Here is a 27,591-nt window from a genome sequence, read left to right as displayed (position 1 = left end):
TGCATTCTGTTAGCAAAAAACCCCACCCCATACTTGTTTTCTTTCAGTCAGAGATTCATTTAGAGCTTTGTAGGTTTGACTGCTTGATACTCTGTATTAAATCCTGCTCAATTCACTGGAGAGTTCCTGCTTGTATTATCTGGGTTACACAACTGGAGAAGACAGGCAAGAGTTTTCAGTCCTAAATAAAAGTCTTGCCTGATTGATTGCTCTAAACATGTGAAAAGGTTTGCCTTCAATCAGCATGCTGACATTTTCACTACAGTTACTTGTACACCATATTTATGTTCTTTTAGTGACAAGAGCAACATATTGAATATTTTTTTGAGTGGCAACTGGGATATTGCAAGTGAATCTTTCATTTCTATCAGAATTCTTTGGCAGGGGGAGGCAGAAAGATGGGAACCAAACATTTAAATAGAAAAGATCACTCAACACTATTGTTCCTTTTGATTAATATTTCTTCATTCCCCCAACCGTAACTGCATTATAAATCTTTCCAGTTTAAACTCTATAATAACACAAGGCAAAAAGGAAAAAAATGCATAATGTATATTTCTAAAAAGAGGGCTTCATCAGGGAATAACATTGAAATGAGCAAAAAAAAAGCCACAGGATTACAAGTGCATTGTCTCCCTTTTTTCATTCTTTCCTTATCTATTCCCTGAAAAAAACCTATAATATTGTGCTTTAAAATCCTTTCTAATTAAAACTTCAACATTTATTATAGTATTTACTATTTTGCAATTTATATATTTTTCCTAGTAAAAAGTAAAAAAGCACCCATTAGTTTTACTTTCTAAAGGGTTATTTTTTTCTTTTTGAGATGGTGCTGATAAACACACAAGGATTTCAAAATTTCACATTGAGATAGGGAACCTTCTTCTCCACATGGAAAAATATAAATCCAGCTAACAGCTTTATAATTTATCAGTGGAATGACCAAGCATTTGGGAAGTTTCCAATCAGAAAACCTCCTGTTGGTCTCAGGGATTCTGATTTATATTCCAGTCCCTTTAGGATCTGAGCATCTCACCCTTCTGCACCTTCTGTAGAGTGCTGGCACTGCCTTCTATTCTTATTAGTGATTATTAAGTAGATAATTGGCATACTCAGAGCATGTTATCTTTTTTTTTTCAGAGACATGAGAACAGATTTTCTGTCCCAGAGTCGATACAGCCTAGGGCCTTGCTCCTACAAAAACATACATAGATTGTGCTAGGTTGTGATGTTGAAATTAAGGGGGCAAATACAGAGTGGAGGTATATACATGCATAGATGTTTGCAAGTCAGTGGGAGCTGACTAGGGTAAGTTTTTGTAAAGATCAGCTGAGGCTAATGCAAAACACTGTGTCCAGATAAAATCACTTTCTCAGAAATATTTCAACTCAGCTGATAGACGTGCTCATTGGGAGTATTTTTTCTTTATTTATACATCTTCTTGTCTTTTATTCTTTCAATTAATATTCTCCTTTTTATTGTCCTGCTAGTATTTGAACAAGTATATAACACTAGAGGAAAAAAACCATCAGATAAAAAGCAAAAAAACAGTTAATTTACTTAGCTGGCTGCATTTATCAAGTTAGAAGTATTGATTGTGTGTTTATTGATGTTAGGAATTTTGCAACAGGCATTTAAAAAAATAAAGTCATTTTCAGGCTCTGTTATCTGTTTTTACTTTCCAGTTCATAAAAAAAAAAAAAAAAATCACATTTACAGGACTGAGTAGCATATACACTGATTTTATTTTTTTTATTTAATTGACAATCTCTCTTTATTTATCCTCAGTTAGCACATGTCTAGCAGGACTGATGTTGTTGCCTGTTAAGTTTTTTTTTTAAGTGGGAAGCCAACATATACCTTGATCACTGCTAATTTGGAATATATTTTCATTAATTTTTTCCAGTGCTAGCATAAAGGAAGAAAACAAGGAATAAGTGAACTTGGTGAATTCAAGATATAAATGGCTGGAAAAAGTGTGTGTTTTCCACACTTGTAGTGTTAGACTCATGCCTTCTTTACCCTACATCTTGGTTTCACTATCTAATGGTCTCTCACTCTCATTTTCTTGTGAGATCAGTTGGTATGGTTTCTTCATTTCATTCTCCTCCATCACAGAATTACCCATCTCAGCATCCCTGTTCTTCAGCTCATGCCGCGATAAATGTTCAATAATTCCTGCTCCAATGGAGTCTCCCAAGACATTGGTAGTGGTACGGAGACGATCCCTAAGGAGAAATAGTAAGTTAGCCTTGACTTGATCACAGAAGCATGCAGACTAGCTGTTAAAATGGCCTTTAAATAGCTACTAGATGATTCAGAAATTTTATATGCATTTATCTGAACTGTTAATGCCATGATTCCTTCTACAGAAATTAACACATATACTAGGAATTGGAGCCACAAAATGTGTTAATACTCTTGGCAGCTTCACAGCAAGAAACAGCTATGTGATAAGGATGACAAAGGGAGCATGTATGGCAAATGCTTCTCGGAGGCATTTTTACACTCTAGTGGTTTGGGTTTATATCCTCTGAACATGTAAGCCAATGAGAATCTACGCTGTTAGGGTCATTTCCCTCCTGACCCTAAACTATCATCAGTAATTTAGGGTGGAATCCTGCTAAAATGATTCAAAATAAACTACAGCAATTCAGCCATCTTAGAGGACTCTGCCCTGAAGATGTAGGAGGCAGCTTGACAAGGAGTGACTGGCACTGTTATTCAGTAAGCATCCACCTACATAAGGTTGTGGGCATGTGGTTAGAGAATCATAGAATCATACAATGGTTTGGGTTGGAAGGGACCTTTAAAGGTCATCTAGTCCACTCTCCCTGCAATGAGCAGGGACATCATCAACTAGATCACATTGCTCAGAGCCCTGTCCAACCTGACCTTAAATGTTTCCAGGAATCACAGAATCACAGAAGGATATGGGGTTGGAAGGGACCTCTGGAGGTCATCTAGTCCAACCCTCCTGCCAGAGCAGGTCCACCTAGAGCAGGTTGCACAGGAACGTGTCCAGGCGGGTTTTGAATGTCTCCAGAGACAGAGACTCCACCACCTCTCTGGGCAGTAATCTGTCACCCTCAAAGTAAAGAAGTTCCTCCTCATGTTTAGATCTTTTCGATGTTCAAGTTTGTGCCTGTTACCTCTTTTCCTGTTGCTGGCCACCACTGAAAAAAGACCGGCCCCATCCTCTTGACACCCACCCTTTAAGTATTTATAGGCATTGATCAGATCTCCCCTCAGCCTTCTCTTCTCCAGGCTAAAAAGACCCAAGTCCCTCAGCCTTTCCTCATAAGAGAGATGTTCTAGTCCCCTCATCATCTTTGTAGCCCTTTGTAGGATGGGGCATCTACCACCTCTCTGGGCAACCAGTTCCAATAATAATTTGAAGACATTATGTTCTGATAATGACATGGGCAACTTCTGGCAGGGATCACTTGAGAAGACTGAAGGGTAAAAGCCTCTGGAAACTATAACTAATAGGGGTTGGAGGAAACCTTCTGCCTTTGATTTAGTTCATGGACCTAAGGGATTTCCCCATATATCTACAGGTGTCAGTTAGTCTTTTACAGACAGAGGAATGGAAAAACTGAAGAGCAATACATTGTGGTGGCTGGATAAGAGTGTTACACAACTTTTTTTTGATTCTGCATCCATGGGGTAAACATATGAACCTTTCCTGGATTAGATAGTCAAAAGGGATGCAATGAATTGGGTTGGGTCTGAACCAGCTCTGAGCCTGATTGATGGAAAGGTTTTCATCAACAGCCTATGAAAAATAGAAGGCTAAATAATTATTTGCTGATTGAATTACAGTGTGTTTGAAAGTTTTCTTAGTACCCTAAGGATCCAGGTTTCTAAGTAACCCCTTTGTGTGCAAGAGGAACCATCATTAAGTAACACCCTTCACCATCTGCTCTAAGAAAATACATTAATTGCAAGAAATTGTGATTCTTTTTAACACTTCTTTCCAACTGCCTTCTACAGCAAAAGTAGTACATCACTGATCACAGTATTGCCAAATTTTCCCTTGCTATTGTACTTCTAAATATGGTCTAAGCCCTTAGTGACTCCATAAAAGTACTTACAAGAACCAGTCCACTGCAATGATGAGAGTAATATCATCTGTAGGCAAACCTACTGATGTAAGCACAATGACCATGGTGACCAGTCCAGCTTGAGGAATCCCTGCAGCCCCAATACTGGCAGCTGTAGCTGTGATGCTGTGCAAAGAGATGGCAAAAGCAATTAGTTGACTTCCATAATAAACTCTCCTTATCATCTATCAAACATTAAAAACAGATATGAAGCAAGAAAGAATTTTCTCAGTAGTAAAGAAAAAGATAAGCCCAGTCCCTAATGTGAATGCTATACAGCTGCAGGGGAGTGTGTATCTTAATCCAAAATGTTTACACTAAACCTTTATCCAGAACCCTGGAAACATGATTTTGTTAGATGTTAAATCCCTTACTAGATGCTAAGGGTCAGACAAAAACATTATAGCTACATGCACCCACCCATTGAACAAACTCACTCCACAAGCTCAAACGTTAAAAGAAAAGCTGAGGAAGTGATTTTGTCTTGGCAGATCTGATGCAAGAACTTTTATTCTCTGTCTATCTTACTGTAACTTCATGAAGTATCTGTCCTCCAGCAGTTGACATTCAGCCATCAGAAAAGAGAAAGCTGCCAGAAACCCTGAATCATACAGTCTAGTAACTTGATAGAAATATGCTTGTTCACATCTAGTTTAGGAAGTCTTTGTTTTGTCAGGTGATCTGGCAGGGAGCAGCTCTAGTACTAATGAATGTGGAACTATTGCCTTGGAGTGTGAAGACAGAGTTTTGCCTTCTGTTGATGAATATTGAATTAAGCTGGTATTTTTTATGGAGAGAAGCACTTCTGCTTGAAAATCTTCTACATTCCCAGTTCGCCATATCTGAACTTTCAGTGTTTCTGAGTGATAAAATACCTGTCTCTCTGTCCTACAGTGTCCCCCTCTCCCCCTTGCTGACATTTCTTTATTCTGTACGTGTACCCATCACCCTTTTCTCTTAAACTGCTTGAGTAACATAATAAATTAATGCGGATCAGTTATCATCGAGTGGTACTTAGTGGGTTGTTTGCTATTCTATTTCAAACGTGAAGGCTTATGTGCTTGAAAACATACCCATCTCCTCCACCTCTATCAACCAGTGTAATAAAAGGTATTACTGCTCCATACACAGCTTGCTCTACTTGTATCCTGAGACCACCATGACTAGGAAAACACTATCTCTCCTAGCATTAGCACTGTACCATGCCACTGTGATGCTCTTATGCTACTGCTTTGCACATGCATTAGAAACTATCTGGTACTGATTGTAAGTCTACGCTCCCAAAAGCTGCATCAGTTCTTAAGAAAGAAAATTTAAAAGTCATTAAAAATTGTTCTTGTTGACTCTACTAAGTCCAGCGATATGTGTGTCATGCTACAGTTTTTTAAAGGTTTACCTAATGGAGAATATGTGCTAGGGGGCCTCTTCTGTGCAGAAGATGTAAATCATTACAGTTATTCAGCTACTGTAGCAGTTCTCATTTTTAGCTCTAGACACTGTTGTTTAATCCCACATATAACGGCAATAAGGAGTCATCACAAAGGTGCTTTTATTAGATGTAGGTAATAATGGCTTCTGTACCTGATTGTGATAATCTGTCCAAAGTTCAGATCAAAGTTGTTAACCTGTGCAATAAAAATTGCAGCCAAAGCCTCGTATAAAGCAGTTCCATCCATATTAATTGTAGCACCAACCGGGAGTACAAATCTTGTAATTCGTTTGTCCACTCCATTTATTTCTTCTAGACACTTAAATGTAACAGGTAGTGTTGCAGAGCTGAAACAAAAAGAAAGAAGGTAATACATGATATAAATTCTACAAAGAAGGAATGAAAAGAATGTCATGCTTTGTGATGACAAGATAGATTCTTCACGGTGAGGGTGACAGAGCCCTGGAACAGGCTGCCCAGGGAGGTTGTGGAGTCCCCTTCTTTGGAGATTTTCAAGACCCGCCTGGATGCAGTCCTGGGTAACATGCTCTGACATGCTCTAGGCAATCCTGCTTCAGCAGGGGCATTGGACTAGATGATCTCTATGGTCCCTTCCAACTCTAAAAAAATTCAGTGAAATTCAGTGAAATCCAGTGATTGTTCTAATTGTCTTAATTTTTATGTGATATACCAGAACATTTTTTAAAAAAATGCCAAGGCTGGATTTAAACACTTCTAATGATGATGGTTCTTCTGATGCTCTTGGAAGGTTTTTCCAATTGTTAATGACTGTCACTCTCTATGTAGTCCCTAGCCTGAATGTGTCTAACTTCAGTATTTTGTCACCAGATTTTGTTATACTTTAGCATGCTAGGCAGAAGAATCTATTTAAAAATTACTGTTGCCCGTTTTTGATGTCATTGAGTTATGATTGAATCACCCCTAAGCATTGTTTTCCTGAATTTATACAAATTGAGCTATTCAACCCTTCAGTAAACAGCATGTTTTCTCATCTTTATTTGCTGGCTCCTCTGGAAAGGGCATTCTGATGGATGATTATATTATTTTACCACTTGTGGGTTAACCCCCAGCAGGCAGCTAAGCAGCACACAGACACTGCCTTCCCCCCCCGAGTTTATTTTCTCTTAAACTATGTTGACTGGCATTAGTTATATTATCTTCTTCTTCTTTTAAAATATTTTTAAATCAATTTAACTTTTAGGTATTCCACAAATTTGCAAGGATTGACATTAAAATGTCAAATGTGAATAAATGTGAAATTAGTAATTGGCCCTCTCTACCCATTATTATACTGCCATATTTTTTTAAAGTCCTAAAGAGCTTTTTCAGTGATACAAAACTTATTCTGATTCTACATTAATGGTCCCAATAGTCTCTCATCCAGATCTTCAGAATAATCCCAAATACCAGGGTCTTGAATTTAGTTATATGGAATGGCTGACTGAAAACATCTGTCTTTAGGAGATGCTTTTAAAATGTATTAAAATGAAATGTGTTTTATGAAAGGTCATATGGTGTAGAAATACATATTTGATTACAATAATGTTTCTTTTCATCATAGACACAAACAGGCTTCTTATTCCTGTTGAAGTCCCTATGATTTCATCAACAAAGAGCAAAAACAGCACTTCTATTGCATTTCTGATATCCATCATTGGCTATCAGGATTTTGAGCACAGAATGTCACCTGCCAAGAAGGGCTCTCAAGCTCTCTCAGAATCCCCTCTGAACCTTCCTGTTTGCTGCTCCATTTTGCGACGCACAAACATAAAACTTCCCTTGTCAGCAGCATCCTTTATCAGCAAGCCATTACAAACTACAAGGCTAATCAAAGTCACAAGAGTTCCAGCCATACAATCTGCATCACCAGACCTATTTCATCTCTGTTCAAGGGTTCTCATAGAAAATAGACTTCAAGTCAATATAATGATAATAATAATCTCTGTCAGAGAGCAGCAGAACTGAAATAAAGTGCCCAAGTGAATATTTGAATATGGAGTTAATCAATTACATTAGACAAAGTTGTTTCTCAAACCAATAATACTATAAAAACAATATGGCCTTAAAATATTATATTATACCTGGAAGACGTTCCCAAAGCTGTGACTAATGCCTGGATTAGACCTCCAATAAATACCCAAGGGTTCTTACGAGTGATCAGGAAGTAGAGAAGAGGTAGGACAATGACAGCATGAATTAGCAAACCAATGATAACTGTTACAGTATACATGGCAAGCTGACCACCAATCACACCCATATCTTCCATCTCAACAATTTTTCCAGCAATCAAGAAGAGGATTCCAAGTGGAGCATACCTGCAAATAAGAAATCAAATTAGTATTGCACTGAAAGTAGAAATCCATCCTCCCATCCATACCTTTAGTGTTTATATGCATGCATGAATGTAGGATTTTGCTGGTAGGATGACTGTAATTATTCAGAAGCAGCTCAAGAGTTTAACTCTCTAACTCTTAACAGTTTAACCTGGATGAAACCACAGCAGTGAATTTTTCTGATAGACTCTGTTGGATTCAGGATCTGGTAAGGATTTCAAGAAGACATATAGCATGCCTTTCAGACATGTAGGGAGATGAGCTCCCTTTGGAATTCAAGTGTCATTTAAAAGCTAATTTGGCCAATTCTGTTATAATTCTATCTGTATGAATGAAGGCTCAACCAACATAGTTGGAGACTATGCAAAGTGCTCAGTTCTATTATCTCTCCAGTGTTCTTTTCCATGTTGTTGGGGGAGGAACCCACACAAAAGGCTAACTTATGATGATTTCAAGTGGGGCACTGGATAAATGCTTTAGCATGAAGACATCTGTATGACAGAGGTTAGCTGACTTGTGGGGCAACAACAAAGGTGGTATAATCTGCTTTTTCCTATCAGCAAGCACAGCTACAGATGAAGAAGCAGCTAGTGATGAGCATAAATCTCTAACATAATCCTGCTGCAGCTGGACTTTTGATACAGCCTTATTTCCATAAATGTCCCCTTGTCTTTTAATACTAAGTTACTACAGAACAAAATTTATCCAGCATATCTCAATTGCACTTTCAGACATCAAATCCATGTAGAAATGTCTCAGAAGTAATAATTCTCATCCACTGTTTTATCATCTTAAGTGAGCTTGTGAAAAAGGAGAAAAGATTTTTGCTTTGTATAGATGTTTCCTGGCAGAAATGGAATTTTCCTGGAAAAAATCTACTTATCTAGTATCTAGTACTACAACACGTGTGTCTGTGGTCTTGGGTAGTTTTTTACGCTTTTGGAGTTGTTTTGTTTGCTTTCTGTAGTAAAGAAGGTAACAAGACAAAATTTCTTTTCATAATTAACCTTCTACCTGAAAAATAATGAATCTTCACCTTCATTGTTGAAAAGACTTCATACCTAATGTTTGCAGGAAAAGGTACTGGTTTTATTTACCTGTAGAACACAATAAAGGAAGTGGCAAAATTATGTGTAAGCAGTGCAGCTACAATGCAAGGGCATACATATACACTACACAACTGCAGGAACCAGTTGTGTTGGAAACTAATGATAACAAGGTCTTGCTGTGTAGAAATAAGATTATGGGAGAGGTTTGTCATTTTCCTTTAGTGAAGTCAGAGTAGGTCATAAGGAAACTTTGATAGCATACTGATGTGATTTCTGTCTTTATGAAGACCTAGAATGGCTCTGTATAAGCTTGGCAATTCTTCCATAGACCCTGATTTTTTGTGTCAAAAGCTAAACACACTGAAAGAATAAGTATGTTTGAGTGAATTATTGATATACAGAATTAACAGTTCTTGGGTTCATTTACAAAAAAAAAGCTACAAGGTAGTTAAGATCTTATTGTCTGACTCCCTGCCAAACAGACTCTTGCTATCCAGTGCATGATTGTGATGAAAAAATATTGTTAGTAACTTAGTATGGAATTTATCAGAGGCACTTACCACATTATTAGAGCTACCAATCTCATGATAGCCTCATTTAGGCTATCAAAGAAGTCTTTTAATGCCTGACCTTGTTCCTTCATGCTTCCAATTACCAGGCCAAAGCTTATTGAGAAAACCACCAAGCCAAGGGCATTCACTCCATTTACAGAACTTGGAACAGGGACTATTTCCTCTTTCATTCGCATGAGAGTTTCCATTGCTTCTGAAACATTGCTTAATATGGAAGCCACCGTGGATGTGTCATTGGATGAAATATCTACTTTAAACATTCTCTTTTCATAGTTAGTTTTGAACTGGTAAGACAAAAAAAAGAAAGATAGGAATTCTGTGAATTATAGCAAAGGTAAAAATTAAATTAAATTATGCACATTAATTTATTAATTACTATTGTAGGACATTTGATTTCTTTGTGTAATACTTGTTGGTAGAATGTACTGTTATGAACACCTAGCTTTCCTGAAAGCAACAAAAATCCATATTCATTTCAAGAGCTAAAGTTTCACCTTTAGCTTCCAGAACTCACTTTCTCATAAATATGTCGAAATTAAAGATGCAGATTTGTCATGCTCATGAGTTTTGTGACAAAGCTATTGATTCTTCATTTGCATTTTCCCTAGTCTTCCTTTTACTGCTGATCAGCAGCGGGGTCACATTTTTCCTTGTCTTCCTTTTACCGCTGATGACTTCCTTTTACTTCATTTTACTGGGAAAATGTGGGTCTGCTGCTGAATGAGGTAGGTGCCCTGGTGACGAAGGATGCAAAGAAGGCAGGGTTACTGAACAGAGTTGCTTCAGTCTTTACTGCTAGGGCCAGCCATCAGGAATCCCAGACTCTGGAGGTAGGAGAGAGAGCCTGGATAAAGGAAGACTCTCCCTTGATCAAGGAGGATCAAGTTAGAGATCGTTTAACCAAACTTGACACCCACAAATCCATGGGCCCTGATGGGATGCACCCACGAGTGCTGAGGGAACTGGCAGATGTTATTGTGAAGCCACTCTCCATCGTCTTTGAAAAGTCATGGAGAACAGGAGAGGTGCATGAGGACTGGAGGAAAGCTGATGTCATGCTAGTCTTCAAAAAGGGCAAGAAGGAGGACCCAGGAAAGTACAGGCTGGTCAGCCTCACCTCCATCCCTGGAAAGGTGATGGAACAGCTCATCCTGGAGGTCATCTCCAAGCATGTAGAAGAAAAGAAGGTCATCAGGAGTGGTCAACATGGATTCATCAGGGGGAAATAATGCTTGACCAATATGGTAGCCTTCTATGATGGAATGACTGGATGGGTGGATGAGGGGAGAGCAGTGGACATTGTCTACCTTGACAACGGTGTTCCCCAGGGGCCAGTACTGGGTCCAGTTCTGTTCAATATATTCATCAATGACCTGGTTGAAGGGATAGAGTGTACCCTCAGCAAGTTTGCTGATGATACAAAACTGGGAGGAGTGGCTGACACACCAGAAGGCTGTGCTGCCATTCAGTGAGACCTGCACAGGCTAGAGAGATGGGCGGAGAGAAACATGAAATTCAACAAGGGCAAATGTAGGGTCCTGAACCTGGGGAGGAATAACCCCATGCACCAGTACAGGTGCAGCTCTGTAGAGAGAGACCTGGGAGTCCTGGCGAACAAAAAGTTGAACATGAGGCAGCAATGTGCCCTTGTGGCCAAGAAGGCCAATAGTCTCCTGGGGTGCATTAAAAAGAGCATGGCCAGCAGGTCAAGGGAGGTCATTCTCCCCCTCTACCCTGCCCCAGTGAGATTGCATCTGGAGTACTGTGTCCAGTTCTGGGCCCCCCAGCTCAAGAAGGACAGGGAACTACTGGAAGGAGTCCAGTGGAGGGCTACAAATATAATCAGGGGAATGGACCACCTCTCTTATGAGGAAAGGCTGAGAGACCTGGGTCTGCTTAGTCTGGAGAAGACTGAGAGGGGATCTTATCAATGCTTATAAATATCTAAAGGGCGGGTGTCAAGAGGATGGGACTCTTTTCAGTGGTGCCCAGTGACAGGACAAGGGGCAATGGGCACAAGCTAGAACACAGGAAATTCCATCTCAGCATGAGGAAAAACTTCTTTGAGGGTGACAGAGCACTGGAACAGGCTGCCCAGAGAGGTGGTAGAGTCTCGTCTCTGGAGACATTCAAAACCTGCCTGGATGCTTTCCTGTGCAACTTGCTCTAGGTGGACCTGCTCTGGCAGGGGGGTTGGACTAGATGATCTCCAGAGGTCCCTTCCAACCCCTACAATTCTCTGATTCTGTGATTCTGTGATTTTTATAAATTGATATTTTTCCCAACAATGTTTTTCCAACTGTTAAATAAATAGACCTTTTTTGGCTAGTTGAAATATTTCCATGTGCTCTGGAGTTCCCTTTACTTTTGCATCTTTTTGAATTAGAATAAATTAGACTGAAAGTAACTGAAATGTAACATGCCTCTCTTTTCCTTTGCTATGGCAAAGCAATTAGTTTTCTCTGCTTTCGAGTAACAAATCACCACTTTTCTTAATTATGCACAGGGTTCTACCTTAAATGGTTCCATTATGGAATGGGCAAATCAGTTTCAAAATCTCAATGTGCTCCTTAATGTCTACTTTGAAAATCAGTCTTTCACCACCTAATACTTTTCCAAAGAGAAATATGTATCCTGAATATTTCTGTCTGGCCTCAAAAAGCCCTGCAGTCCTGTCCTGATTAAATTCTTTTGAGCAAAGTATACTAAATATCACTAGTAAAATGTTTCTAATGTATCTCAAGATGCTAAATACCATATTAAAGCAATGGGATGCTGGTGTCAAGGTTATTCAGCAGCTTTGGATTTATATTCCTTTGGGCCTGCCAACAACATTCCTCCCCCCGATATTAAGTCCACGAGCTGTAGTATTATGAGTAATTTTTGGAGACTGTTGCACACTCTGAAAGTATTTAAGTGATATGGAGTACTTATGCCTAAGATGGGAAACTTGAATATCAGCATCTAGCAATACTGACTGAATTTTCTGTTATTTTACACACCTGAATAGTTTTCATGCACTCCTTCCACATATTTGCTGTACCCCCTTAAGGCTTTAAGTCTTTCAGAACTTCAAGTAAAACTTGCTTAGAGGAGATTTATGGAAAATTTATTAATAAGATGTAGCAGAAAAAATCTCCATGGAGGTTAGATATTCTTGAGTTTTAAATGAAAATTGCTAAATTTTTTTAAGACTTGGGCTGTGGTTAGAGTAGATAGCTGAGCTGTTCCAACAGTTGGCTGACATGGTAAAGCATAGTTTCACTTCCTACCTGCTGCCATCCAACCTGTGATAATTTCTCCTCTGTGTCAGTTCTAGTTTGATCTTTCCATGAGCCAATCCTACTCTTTAAATTGGCAGGAAAACTTATCAAGCAAAAAAGTGGCCATTTTTTTGGTAAAGGTTATGGAGGTGAATCAGCTCACTGAGGAATCAGATGAATGCCAGACAGGGCAAAACACTGAAACTGGGACTATACAGCCAGAGAAGGAGGGATGGGATTGCCTCTTTAAGTGACAGAGAGACATTAGAGTGGAAATTATCTAGAAGTTATCACTGAAGGGATTTTATTTCAGTTGTGACAGGAGTGTTAAAATATTGCCTAACATTATACATCAAACACTTTTTTTAAAAAAATGTGCATGGGTATGATAATTGTCTTATATGTCTATTTTTATTACTGTTTTAAAGTAGAAAAAAAGTTAGGTAAAAATTCCTTAATACAAATATGTAATTATGCTGGACTTGTGGGCATGCAGATTAGACAAACATAAAAAAGCAAGCTGCTTAATGAGGACTGAAATTAAAGCCTAATTTCCTACCACATTTCCTATTAATTTCCTACTTTCCCTAGACACATCATAACTGACTTTGTCCTGATTCTCCTCCATTACCCTCAGGCCCTTCTCTCATTCCTACATATTTGACTAGGTCAAAAGCAACGATGATATGGCTATTAGACAGTGTCAGATATGTGCTGACTGGCTGAATGGCTGCTGCCTGTTGGAACAGCTTAAGAGCTAAGTCATAAGCTGCTTTTCTTTCAGTGGCAGCACAATTTCTTACTTTAGTATATGTTTCAGTTGGAAATGACAAAACATTTTTACCTGTTTAAAGCAAGCTTCCACCAGATTTGGAGGGAACATATTTCTGTGAAAAAGAAAGAAAATAACATGAGAAGTAATAAAACTCTAGTAACACCTTAAGTAGTTGCACAGCTAATAAAAGAATTGACTAGCTAATTTTCAAAGGAATCCTAACACAAATATGTAATTGTGAATACAGTGAGTAGAACTTTGCATATAGCATTGTCCTGGTTAGCTTTATCAGGACAAAATATAGTAGGGTTGGACATATCCTGTCAATTGCAATCTCCGTATTCAATATAGTATAGCAGGTCTGGTTATGAAACAGAATATTAGCTAAATTACCAAATGAACAAAGCTCTATGGATCAGTGCTGACTTTAAATTTTGCATTTATTAATGCTGTCTGAATGAAGTTGTTCTTAATATTTAATATTTAATGCATTTATACTTCTCAAAGAATTTTTGCAGTCACGTAGCCTATAACATCATGCATTTATCACTGGATTTAGAGTCTCATCATGAAAAAGAAATAAATATTTCTGAAGTTTGAGTATATACATATATAAATATATGTGTGCATATACTTGTTACATATGGGGATATGCTTGTTTGCTTTCCAGACCGGTGACATTTCTGAGGGAATTAGAAGCTCCCTAACTGAATAAATCATAGAATCATAGAATGGTTTAAGTTGGAAGGGACCTCAAAGATCATCTAGTTCCAACCACCCTGCCATGGGCAGGGACAGCTCCCACTAGACCAGGTTGCTCAAAGCCCCATCCAGCCTGGTCTTGAACACTTCCAGGGATGGGGCATCCACAACTTCTCTGGGCAACCTGTTCCAGTGCCTCACCACCCTCAGAGTGAAAAATTTTTTCCTGATATCAAATCTAAATCTACCCTCTTCAAGTTTGAAGTCATTACCCCTCATCCTATCGCTACATTCCTTTGTAAAAAGTCCCTCTCCAGATTTCTTGTAGGCCCCCTTCAGATGCTGGAAGGCTGCTATAAGGTTTCCCCAGAGCCTTCTCTTCTCCAGGCTGAACAACTCCAACTCTCTCAGCCTGTCTTCATAGGAGAGGAGCTCCAGCCCTCTGATCATCTTTGTGGCCCTCCTCTGGACCCTCTCTAACAGGTCCATATCTTCTTATGTTGGGGGGAGCCAGACCAGCATGCAGTACTCCAGGTGGGGTCTCACGAGAGCACAGTAAAGGGGGAGAATCACCTTCCTTGACCTGCTGGCCATGTTTCTTTTGATGCAGCCCAGGATACGGTTGGCCTTCTGGGCTGCAAGCACACATTGCTGGCTCTTGTCAAGCTTCTCATCTATGAGCACTCCCAAGTCCTTCACCCTCAGGGCTGCTCTCAATCCATTCTCCACCCACCCTGTATTTGTGCTTGGGATTGCCCCGACCCAGGTGCAGGACCCTGCACTTGGCCTGCTTGAACTTCATGAGGTTTGCACAGGCCCACCTCTCAAGCCTATCCAGGTCCCTCTGGATGGCACCCCTTCCCTCCAGCGTGTTGACCGCGCCACACAGCTTGGTGTCCTGGGCAAACTTGCTGAGGGTGCACTCAATCCCACTGTCCATGTCGCCAAAAAAGATGTTAAACAACAGCGGTCCCAGTACTGACCCCTGAGGAACACCACTCGTCACTGGTTTCCACTTGGCTACAAAGCCATTGACCGCAATTCTTTGAGTGTGGCCATCTAGCCAGTTCTTTATCCACCGAGTGGTCCATCCATCAAATCCGTGTCTCTCCAATTTAGACACCAGGATGTCACAGAATCACAGAATCACAGAAGGATATGGGGTTGGAAGGGACCTCTCGAGATCATCTAGTCCAACCCCCTGCCAGAGCACGTCCACCTAGAGCAGGTTGCACAGGAATGTGTCCAGGCAGGTTTTGAATGTCTCCAGAGACAGAGACTCCACCACCTCTCTGGGCAGTAATATGTCACCCTCAAAGTAAAGAAGTTCCTCCTCATGTTTAGATGGAACTTCCTATGTTCAAGTTTGTGCCTGTTACCTCTTTTCCTGTTGCTGGCCACCACTGAAAAAAGACTGGACCCATCCTCTTGATACCCACCCTTTAAGTATTTATAGGCATTGATCAGATTCCCCCCTCAGCCTTCTCTTCTCCAGACTAAAAAGACCCAAATTCCTCAGCCTTTCCTCATAAGAGAGATTAGAACATCTCTAATCATCTTTGTAGCCCTTTGCTGTACCCTCTCCAGCAGTTCCCTGTCCTTCTTGAACTGGGGAGCCCAGAACCGGACACAGTACTCCAGATGGGGCCTCACCAGGGCAGAGTAGAGGGGGAGGATAACCTCCCTCCACCTGCTGGCCACACTCTTCCTGATGCACCCCAGGATGCCATTGGCCTTCATGGCCACAAGGGCACATTGCTGACTCATGGTCATCCTGTTGTCCACCAGGACTCCCAGGTCTTTTTCCACAGAGGTGCTCTCCAGCAGGTCAGCCCCTAACCTGTACTGGTGCATGGGGTTATTCCTCCACAAGTGCAGCACCCTACACTTGCCTTTGTTGAACTTCATTAGGTTTCTCTCCAGCCTGCCCAGGTCTCACTGATTAGCGGCGCAGCCTTCTGGTGTGTCAGCCACCCCTCCCAGTTTTGTTTCATCAGCAAACTTGCTGAGGGTACACTCTATCCCTTCATCCAGATCACTGATGAATATATTGAACAGAACTGGTCCCAGTACTGACCCCTGGGGAACACCACTTGTTACGGACCTCCAACTAGATTCTGTGCCACTAATAACACCCCTCTGAGCTCTGTCTTTCAGCCAGTTTTCAATTCACCTCACTGTCCATTCCTCTAATCCACACTTCCTAAGCTTACCTATGAGGATGCTGTGGGAGACTGTGTCAGAAGCCTTGCTGAAGTCAAGGTAGACAACATCCACCACCCTCCCCTCATCTATCCATCCAGTCATGCCATCATAGAAGGCTATCATCAGGTTAGTCAGACATGATTTCCCCTTGGTCAATCCGTGTTGACTAATTCTGATAGCTTTCTTTTCCTCCATATGCTTTGAGATGATGCCCAGAACGAGCCGTTCCATCATCTTTCCAGGGATGGAGGTGAGGCTGACTGGCCTGTAGTTTCCCGGGTCCTCCTTCTTGCCCTTTTTGAAGACTGGAGTGACATCAGCTTTCCTCCAGTCCTCAGGCACCTTGACTGTTCTCCAGGACCTTTCAAAGATGATGGAGAGTGGCCCAGCAATGACTTCTGCCAGCTCCCTCAGCACTCGTGGGTGCATCCCATCAGGACCCATGGACTTGTGGATTTCCAGTGTACTTAACTCTTCTCTAACTTGATCCTCCTCAACCAAGGGGAAGTCTTCCTTTGTCCAGACTTTCTCTGTTACCTCCAAGGTCTGTGGCTCCTGAGGACTGGCCTGAGCAGTAAAGACTGAAGCAAAGAAGGCATTCAGCAACTCCGCCTTCTCTGCATCCTCTGTCACCATGGCACCCGTCTCATTCAACAGCAGGCCCACATTTTCTCTAGTTTTCCTTTTGCCTCCAATATAGTTGAAAAAACCCTTCCTGTTCACCTTGATGTCCTTTGCCAGGTTTAATTCCAAGGAGGCCTTGGCTTTCCTTGTTTCATCCCTGCATACTCTGACAGCATTCTTGTAATCTTCCCAAGTGGTCAGTCCCTTCTTCCACACACTGCAAACTTCCTTCTTCCACTTGAGTTTTTTTCAGAAGTTCCCTGCTCAACCATGCAGGTCTCCTGCTTCCCTTGCCTGATTTTTTGCTCTTAGGGATGCACCGATCCTGAGCTTGGAGAAAGCAATATTTGAATATCATCCAGCTCTCTTGAGCCCTCCTACCTTCCAGAGCCCTAACCCATGGGATTTCTCTGAGCAGTTTCTTGAAGAGGTCAAAGTTAGCCCTCCTGGAGTCCAAGGTTGAAATCCTACTTGTTTTGCTCATACTACCCATGATCCTGAACTCTATCTTTTCATGATCACTACAGCCAAGGCTGCCCCCAACCTTAATGTCCTTCACCAGTTCCTCTTTGTTTGTCAGTACTAGGTCCAATTGGCTAATTTAGGCATTCGCTGTCTAAAATTCTCTACTATTCTTCTCATGTGAATCTAAATATCACTATTGTCATTATTGGTACAGAAAATGTGCAATATCATAGCCATACCTGATTAAATCAAGAAAGGCATCTGATGCTGTCACTTGCACAATTTTTCCTTCTCTGTGCATGTTTTCTTTAGTACCTTTTCCAGGGTGGATGATGACCACAATGATTATACCAATCAGTACAGCAATGATCGTAGTACTCGTGTAGTAGACTACTGCTCGGATTCCCATCTTCCCTGATGCTTTACTATCCAGGGCAGCAATTCCTAGTAAATTTAAGCACAAGGACGTTCATCTCATACAGTTGTGAGTAAAGACTATAAACTCAGCATGATGAAAATGGTTTTGTGGGAAGAGTTTTGATGACCAGTACATTTAAAGCTACCCAAGGTAAGTTGGCCCTCTTTTGCATCTTGTACTGCCACTGTCTTCCTGTCTCACCCCTAATGCTTTCTATGACAAGAGTTACAGCTTTCTGTGCTTTGTTAACACTTGTTAAAAGCAAATATTATTGATTTGATGCAGTGTGGCACAGTGAGCCAATTCATGTTTTTTGATTAGCATAGTTACCATAGTCTGAAAAACGTACCTTAGAAATGCACTGCACTAAATTTGTAATGGTAAGAAAGAAAACAGAGTACTCTCAAGTAACATTGATAATGTTTGCCACAATTAATGTGTACAAAGAGTTTTCTTCAGTCCCTAATGGAATGACCTGAGTTTACCTCTGTCCCAAGCCATCAGAGTTTAAAATAGAGTGAATGCTACCAGCTTGTTTCAGAAAATCCTTACTATTGATACCTTCTTAAAATTTCAAGTACTCAGTAACTTACCCATACTTAATCTGGAGGTCTACACCATCTGTCTCAAAACAGTGCTGACGTTTCTTGTTGGAATCATACTTTCAAAGTGCAGAATGAAGAAAGAGGTCAGGAAAGAATCTCTTTGCTTTATTATCTCCTCCTATGTACCTCTATATGGCACTGCCTAATCCAAACTTTTGTGGTTTTGCCCACATATTTATCTAGATGCCATCTTTGAGTGTATAGAAGATAATGAAAGTTGCCTGCCTTCTGCTCTGGGTACTTATCTCAGAGGAGAAAGCATTTAAAATAAGGCAAAAGGACTGTATGAATATAAATAATATGGAAACATAAAACTAGAATCATGGCCTGGCAAAATTAAATATTTTCTCAAAATGCTTATCATTGTAGATATGTCATACTTCTGTCTATCTTCTAAAGGAGGAATATGTGCTACTGGAGTTACAGTGAAACTACTCTAGATAGTCACTGATGTAACTGAGATCAAGGCTGTGTTCCAGGCTCTGATCAAAGCTTCAAAGTATAAAACCAATCACATGCTTCATACTTACCCTTTCATTTCAGCTAGGTCTTGCCTGTCCTTTCAGCAGAAGCAATTAAAGCCAGTAAGATTTGTACCCACAAAATGAATTGCAAAGGGTGATTACTAGATTTGCACTCTGAATTGCTTGATTTATATGTGCCATTGTAGTGGAAGAACAAAGTGTTACAAGCACAGGAAGAAATGGAAAATGGAAATCCAACATTTGAAGCACTTGATCCTTCATTTCTCTGCTCAGCTTTTCCATTAGTAAAATTGGATGATAATGCTTGTGGTAAGTTTACATTTATGTTTTGAAATTCTGTGAGGAAAATGGCAAATGCTACCAAGTAATAAATAGTTATTTTTACAAACAGGAAGCAAATCCTGTAGCCAGTCTTGTTGGTGGATAGAGTATTGCTTGGTTTTTTAGAGTCCTCAAAATAATGCAAATATAATTAGTCAATGCATAAAAATAAAATTAAGAATTGTTGGAGTCTTTCAGAGCTTCTACTGAGTTGTACAATGTTTATATCAGACAGCATTTGTTACCAATTTTATTTTAAAAGTATCAGTATATAAATTAAAAAGAAGTGTAATTTAAAAAGTGAAAAAATGAATGCATGCATACTAGTCCTGTCAACTTTGTCTTTATGTATTTTCATTGCTGTTTTATGTTTTACTTGCTATTTCTAAAGTAACAGCAATGGTCTGTGTAGTTTTTTCATTTTAGCTAAGATCAACTTTAAACTTGGTTTACAACCTGAGTATGAAAAGGTAAATTTAACCTATATAGTTTGGTGAGAAGATTTGGAAATGCACAGATGTTAAATCTGTGAGTTCCCAGTATCCTGCTCTTGCCAGGTAATAGATTCAGGACCAGATGCTGAGCACTGTCAGTCTAGAGGGTTCACAGGCATATGTGCTTACTGCTTTAACCAAGCCTAATTTTCTTTGTATTCCACACTTGATACTAGTTTGAGTCTCCTACGCTCCAAAAATCACTGAGTGTAGGGCATATCTTACCATTAAAGATTGCTGTGTTGAAGGATTAGGGCCTGTGATCCTATTCCTTTCTTGGACTGATTTTGGGACTGAGTGGTGAACTGTGTGCAAGTGATATGTCAGGGAGCAAGAGTCATGTCCTTGTCTTTATAAGCTGCTTTCCAGCTTGGTTTCCTATTATGCATTCCGGCTGTGACTACACAGCCCCTTATTTTAGGCTGCTCAGTCTCATTTCTGCTCTTGCTTATTATATAAATGACTTCTCAGCTTGAAAGTGGGGGACAGCAATTCCTCTCTTCTTGAGCTCTAACTGCTCATGGGATGTATAGCAGTAAGCATTTAAAGCAGAGGGATGACAGACATAAGTATGAACAAAAGCTATATGAGGAGAAAGGAAGTTCTCAGAGAGCCCTTACTGGGGAGCTGCTGGGCAGCCTTCCCTCCCACTGATATTAATGGGAACTCAGGGAACTCACAAGAGGGGACACTCAGTATCTTCCACAGCAGAAACTGAAAAAGCTTCCAGCATACCAACAACATGAATTATCTAAAAAATATTTAAAATCTGTTTTTAAAACATGAGAAAATGAAGGGGTTTCTTTTCATTACATTTTAAGATGTTGACAAGAATTCTCAGAGCTGAATGGGTCTCTGGAAGGGTTTCATGTCAGGGTCTGGAAGCTTTCATGTATCACAGACCATTGTATCCTCAGTGTGTCCTTTCACAGCCAGACAGCAAAACTCCCATTGTCCCACGGGAGATGTATGTGCCCCTTTCATCCTGCTCCCTGCTCTCTCCTTCACACAGCTTCTGGCTCCAGCACCTCTGCTGCCTTTCTTCCCCTCACCTCCCTTTCCCCAGGGAGCCTGGGAAACTTTGCTTTGCCAGTGGTCCCCATGCACATGGAAGCCTTGAAGTTGTCAAGGCAACCTCAAGCAGAGCGCCTGTAATTTCTCCCAGTGTGTGTGCACACAACGTGAATGGGAATGATTTTTTATGTATTGCTGGGGAGGGAGGAAGGGAGGGGAGGGAAGAAAGAAGGGGGCAGGTGTAAGTCTGTAAAACTGCAAACAAACCCAAGCCCTTACCCCTGTCCTCTCCCTTCACATACTCTTTCTTTCTCTTGAGAATTAAGTGAGGAATCAGTCACACTGTGAGTGAAATAAAGACACGACAAGGAGTTCTCCAGAGTGTCAGGACAAAAAGCAAAGCACTATGTTGTTCTTTAACAAAGGTGTTAGAGAAGAAATGAAAATATTTTAGGATGTAGGAAAGGCAACAAGCAAGCAAGTAGGGTATTGTATGAGAAGGAGAAAGAGAGAGAAAGGATGCAGGAGAGAAGGAGAAAAAATCTAGTTAGGACAATTTGTTAAAAATTGTTAATCTGATAGTTCTGATTGTTCACCTGACTTGATCAGGGTTCTGCAAATTAGCATGAACTAAACATGTATCAGCTTTCTTGAATAGCTACTATACTATCACTGATTTTGTGCCGATTATATATATATTTACCGTACTTATGACTCTAGATTATACAGAATTCTAGAATTTATAAATCCAGAGTTGCTTCTATTGTTTTTAATTTTCTCAACATTGTAAGCATGCTTTACATAGTCTATGTGTAATCTTGGATTATACTAGAGCACACTAACGCAGAGGGATGATACTCCTCAGTAAGATCAAAGATAAAATACACTGAGCATATTCTCTTTAGATAACGTTTAAGACAATAATAGCTTGGATCTGCTTGTTCAAAAATAAATTCCAATTAATTATTTTAAAAGCCAAAAAGCAGAGCCTATGCTAAAAAGTCCTACAACTTCAGAACACTTTCTTCCTTTAATTAGTGCAACTGCAACAACTGATTTCATGCAGAACAGTCCAATGGCCTCAAGACGTAAGTTATGAGCTATTTAAGTCTGAGATTTGAGTTTAAGCATATATCTACTTTCCTGTTACAGTACCTAAGAGTTTCTGCCTGTGTGGGTTTTTTTTTAGAAAGAAGGGATATATATATATTTACATAATTAGAAGGAATATACATATTTACAACAATGATGACTGATCAGCAGCTGGTATGACTGAGGCCCTCTTTCTGCATGTAAACCCCTAGTCAGCAAAACATTCTTGAACTTAAATTTGTCCTTAATCACTAACTAATGTGGTTTGCTGTATCAGGGCCCATAACTAGCAGATTTTAAATGGGATGTTTTTCTTTACACTTACTGACCTCAAATAGTCCCAACAGTATGCCACCAAAGAACTGGGCAAGTAGCAAGATTAATTTTATTTTGCTTTTCATAAAAAAAACCCAGTCACTACTTAGGACTGATCCTAGTACCTTCAGTGATTTTATCATTCGTCAGAGCAAGCAAAGCTCTGTCACTGGGGACAGGGGGTGTGCATGTGAGTGTATACATAGATGCATGTTGGTGTGGTTTAACCTCAGCCAGCAGCTAGGACCACGCAGCCGCTTGCTCACCCCCCCTTCCCTTCCAAGAAGGGTAGGGAGAAGAGGGAGAAAAGGATGGTAAAGGAAAAAAAATTCATGGGATGAGATAAAGACAGTTAAATAGAACAATATTAGAAAAGGAAAATAATAATAACAATAATAATAATGGCACAAGTCTCTCTCCACCGCCCAGTGAATTGGCACTGTCCTGAGCAGTGATCACAAGTATCCACCCCCCGGCTAACCCCATTTATATACTGAGCATGATGTCTATGGTATGGAATATTTCATTGCCCATTTCATGGTTCTGTCTAGGCTTCTTCTCAGCTTCTATGGCAAGCTGAAAAAAGTCCTTGAAAACTATATACATCGCCTGGCAACATCTATGTATTATTGAGATTCCTTTCATACCAAATCTGAAACACAACAACCACTAGAAAGAAAATTAACTCTGTCCCAGCTGAAACCAGGACACATTTCAGTTTGAAAAAATTAAAATTCTCAGCTCCTGCTTTTCATGTGAGAAGTCCCTGTTTATGCATGTTTTTTGATGCCCTTTAAAAACTTTTGGAAAAAATAAGAAGTTTATACATTTGCTTTCCTATACTAAAATTCTTGTGTTTTGTGTAAGAGAATCTAACATTTTACCCGCAATATTTTTAACTTTGGATTTCTTTATTTCTTTAAAATTACTTTTGATAAATAATGATGAAGATTTTAAATATATAAAATGATGACCCCCTTCTGAACGAGTGTGTAGAACAAACTATCCATTCTGGTCTTCATAAATATTGACTACTGGAAATAAAAAAAGAGAGGCTTTCTATGATCATTATGAATTCTTTCCTTATTTAAGATATTAGAACCAAATTTATAGCACTTCCTTGCTAATGTAGATTTTTATATAAATTTCCTTTAGATGTTTCAGACTCAGTCTTTAAAAACAAAACATTATGAACCTAACATCTTTTTATTGCTAATTATTTTCCTGTTTATTTTTGCAGAGTCTTCATTAGGAAATTGCAGTCACTTGTTAAAGACTCCTATGGTGGAATAGCAATAATGGCAACTGTTGATTCAGGAGTGTTGCCCTAATTTTGTTTCTTTAAGGTTGTTTTTCACTCTCCTAATGAAGCAGGCTTAAATGGGCTACTCCCAACCCCCTACATCCACTAAGCACTGTGTGATGAGTAAACTCTCAGTATGAGACCATGAGAACAATCCCTTTTGTGTATGTTGATGAGGATTTGTGGAAATGAATAACACTGTGCAAGGTCACAGTAAAATATACTGACAGAAAAATTCTAAGGAAAAGAAATAGTTAAGTAAAGACAGTTGAAGTATTGCCTGAATTTAATTAACATGATTAAGCTCTAGAGATTTATTCTGATAGCTGCTGAGCATATCCTGAGTGGTGCTGAGCATTCCCAAAACCCAACAGTTAAATAATATTTAAAACTTTGAAAACTGAGGCTTTCAGAAGATCAGGTCCAAAATTAGTCCAAACTCTAGATTATTATTTTTAATAGGAGTAGCAGTAAAAGAATAAAATTGCAAAGAAAAAAGCTAAGTAACATTTTCAAAGAACTATATGCATAGGTGAAGTTAATTAATATTAAATTAATACAGCTAATGACTTCCTGAAGCTACATAAAATACATGTCTGAAATATAGCTCTGTATGCCTTTTTTGCATGAACTGATGGGACAAGCTGTCTCCAAATCTCAGTTTAACTTATCCTTATTTCAAAATGGAAATTTAAATAATGAAATTAGATATTTTAATATTTTTTCCAGGCCTATTAAGAACATTGGACAAATATCTCACAGGAAAATTAGTAATTGTATTTGATCAAAAATTATATGACAGTGATTAAACCAAGCTGACAAATGAAACTGATGGTTCGGATATAGTAATGCAATTTGGTGGATGAGAAGCTCGACATGAGCCAGCAATGCATGCTGGCAGCCCAGAAAGCCAACCGCATCCTGGGCTGCATCAAAAGAAGTGTGGCCAGCAGGTTGAGGGAGGTGATTCTGCCCCTCTACTCTGCTCTCATGAGACCCCCACCAGGAGTACTGTGTCCAGCTTTGGAGTCCTCAACACAGGAAGGACATGGACCTGTTGGAACGGGTCCAGCGGAGGGCCATGAAAATGATCAGAGGGCTGGAGCACCTCCCCTATGAAGACAGGCTGAGAGAGCTGGGGTTGTTCAGCCTGGAGAAGAGAAGGCTCTGAGGGAGACCTTATAGCGGCCTTTCAGTACCTGAAGGGGGCCTCTTATGAGGAGATATGGGGAGGGACTCTTTATCAGGGAGTGTAGCAATAGGACGAGGGGTAATGGTTTTAAACTGAAAGAGGGGAGATTTAGATTAGATATTTGGAAGAAATTTTTCACTCTGAGGTTGGTGAGACAGTGGAACAGGTTGCCCAGGGAAGTTGTGGAGGCCCCATCCCTGGAAGTGTTTAAGGCCAGGCTGGATGGGGCTTTGAGCAACCTGCTCTAGTGGGAGGTGTCCATGCCCATGGCAGGGGGATTGGAACTCGATGATCTTTAAGGTCCCTTCCAACCTAAACCATTCTATGAATCAGAAATCACAGACCTTAACATAAAGGTGGGACTTAACAACATGTAGAAGAGTCCACATAAGCACTTAAATAAAGTGGTGTGCCTGCCTTTGTGGATTCTCCACCACAGTGAGGAGAAAGGTTGTATATGATGAAAAAAACCCTTTTATAGAGGATGCTAACCTAACCTTGCCATACATACTTATTTTTGGTATTCATAGAGCCCTTGGTTTGAATTATACCTGAATGTGGATGCTGGATACTGCTCAGTGATTCTGAAAGCTTTTGCACAAGCAAAAGTGATGAAAACTGAACATCATACTTTCTGTTGGTCCCATACTTCTTGATGGAAACAGTATAAAATTATGCTAGCAAATAGGTGCAATGTATGCTAGCTGCAAATTTTTTCCTCCATCCCTTTCTAACCTTGTTGAGGGAAAATATTTAGTAACTGACCGTGTTTTTTCATCCTTCATCCTCCTGGCTTCAAACACATGTTCTTCTAACCACAGCTTCATCATTAGAAAGAATGTGTTTGTGAAACCATGGTACAATACTGTCAGAGCACCACTGAATGGTAGAGGCCCAAATAATCTCTAGTGGCTTTACAGTGATTTTTACCTTTCAGTTAACCATGAATAAAAGACCATTTTGCTGTCATTCATCACTGATAATGCTCTTTCAGTGGAATAGCATTACTTTAATTTTATGAAACTCAGCTTGGTTTCAGTGCACCAAGAATAGTCATTATCTTATTAAAAAAATATGACAGCAATCTATGGTGGAAAATATTTCCTGGGCCATCAAGTATAGTATTCTTATAGAGCAGGCAAATAAATATATTATACAGTCTTGGTTATAAATGTATTGAGCTTGAGGTTCAAATCAGTTGCTATTTTTTCCGTAACTATTTTCATGGTATGGTATTCCACAGCCTTGCTCACTTCTTTGCTTGCTTCCATGGTGCTTTTTTACACATGCACAAATAACTTGATTTTCTTCTTTTAAAATTCTTTTCTGTATCAGGACAGTGTCAGTCAGTGAAGGCAGGGAAAAATTCAGTAAAACTCCCCAGACTGTGCTTGTTGTTGCTAAATATTTTTTAGACACCAAAGTATTACAGCTCCAAGTAAAATGAAATATGTAAATACGGTAAACTTAGATGCTGCATTTCTATGATTCTATGATTTCTTGAGTGTCAGTGATATTTGTGTTACTGCAGGAAACCTCTTGCAGGAATATGATGTACCGTTATGAAAAGTGTAGTTGTTTTACTTTTTGGAGTTGCAAGATAACAGAATACATTTGGAGAACCGGTAGGAAAGTACATTTCCTGAAACTCACATCTGCCCAAGAAGGACCCTGCTGTGGGGTTGTTTAGATACCCATTTAACTCTTCACATTATTCCATCTTTTGCTCACAGTATTGGAATGTGCCAAACAATATCCTTTTAGAAGGGAAACTAGGGAGCAATTTATCTTCTTTATGTGTGCTAAGCAGAGCGGGAGGGAGAAGCAAGCAGGGATTCACAGCAAGCCATGGAGTAGTGATTAGTAACAGCTGACAGTCTCAAACCAAGACTCTCTTTCTTTGATTGCCTCATTGTAGTAACAGAGTACAAAGGACTGACTGTCCTCAAGCCAAGAATCAGAGACCCAGGAATACAGAAGATAGCAGCTCATAATTTTTTTTTGTAACAAAACACTGCTATTACCTGCACAGTGCAATTCTAAAAAGACATCTTTTTATGTCCAGACATTTGGACTAACCTTTCCTAGAAATGGAATTCTTCTGTTGGGCATAAAGCTGCTTATTTTCTGTATCAGGAGTGAAACAAGGATCACAGAACATTTGCTTAAGAAAAAGCATAATGTAACATGGTAAATTACTTCAGTTTAATTAGCAAAAAGTTGATTGTGGCAATTGATAAGACAAAGCACATTAAGATAGCTTGAATCCTACAGGACATTTTATTACAAGACTGAAATAAATATGCTAGTAGTTGTAACAGATTTTCCCAAGGATGAAAATATTACTTTTCACTTATTCTTAACATATTGCCAAAAATATCTACTTTAACCATGCATCCCAGCAAGATACTACTGTTAAAGATACTTTTCCCTTCTGAATGGTGTTAAGCACATTACTTAGTGCTCCATAAAATCCATAATGCAATTTCTTAAAATACATGTGGAAGCTTTTAATCTGCTAAAACACTGGTCTGAGTTTTGGCAGCCTGTGCCTGGAGTCCTTCAAAGACATGTTTTTGTCTGTGCAGCACTTATTAAACAACATTCCACAAATGTACAGTGCTTCTGTTATCTGACTGGCTGTACACCATGTGATGAAGCTGTAAACTATTTACTATGCTAAATCACTCCTGATCTACTTTAGCTGCTACTGAAAAAATAATATGACATACTTTTGAATATAGATGTGAGACTGAAGGTATTCTTAAAGGCACAGTAGCTAGTAATGCAGTCTAATGTAAAAATGCA

At 39.6% G+C, this 27,591-nt stretch overlaps 1 protein-coding gene across 1 annotated transcript in view; it reads right to left on the bottom strand.

The window, feature by feature from the left end:
- Positions 1-2,023: 2,023 nt before the first annotated feature.
- The window catches only part of LOC141476754 (excitatory amino acid transporter 1-like), a 74,657-nt gene continuing 49,089 nt past the window's right edge, over positions 2,024-27,591 (bottom strand). The window contains exons 2-8 of the mRNA XM_074165557.1: positions 17,784-17,988; positions 13,618-13,660; positions 9,499-9,794; positions 7,638-7,871; positions 5,688-5,882; positions 4,098-4,232; positions 2,024-2,228 (exon numbers count right to left, since the gene is read on the bottom strand). Coding sequence (XP_074021658.1) covers positions 2,024-2,228; positions 4,098-4,232; positions 5,688-5,882; positions 7,638-7,871; positions 9,499-9,794; positions 13,618-13,660; positions 17,784-17,988 — 1,313 coding nt within the window. The remainder of the gene's footprint in view (positions 2,229-4,097; positions 4,233-5,687; positions 5,883-7,637; positions 7,872-9,498; positions 9,795-13,617; positions 13,661-17,783; positions 17,989-27,591) is intronic.

This window comes from Numenius arquata, chromosome W (genome assembly GCF_964106895.1).
Source record: "Numenius arquata chromosome W, bNumArq3.hap1.1, whole genome shotgun sequence".
NCBI lineage: Eukaryota > Metazoa > Chordata > Aves > Charadriiformes > Scolopacidae > Numenius > Numenius arquata.
The sequence above is the reverse complement of the archived record's forward strand: the minus strand, read 5'-3'. Positions and strand labels throughout refer to the sequence as shown.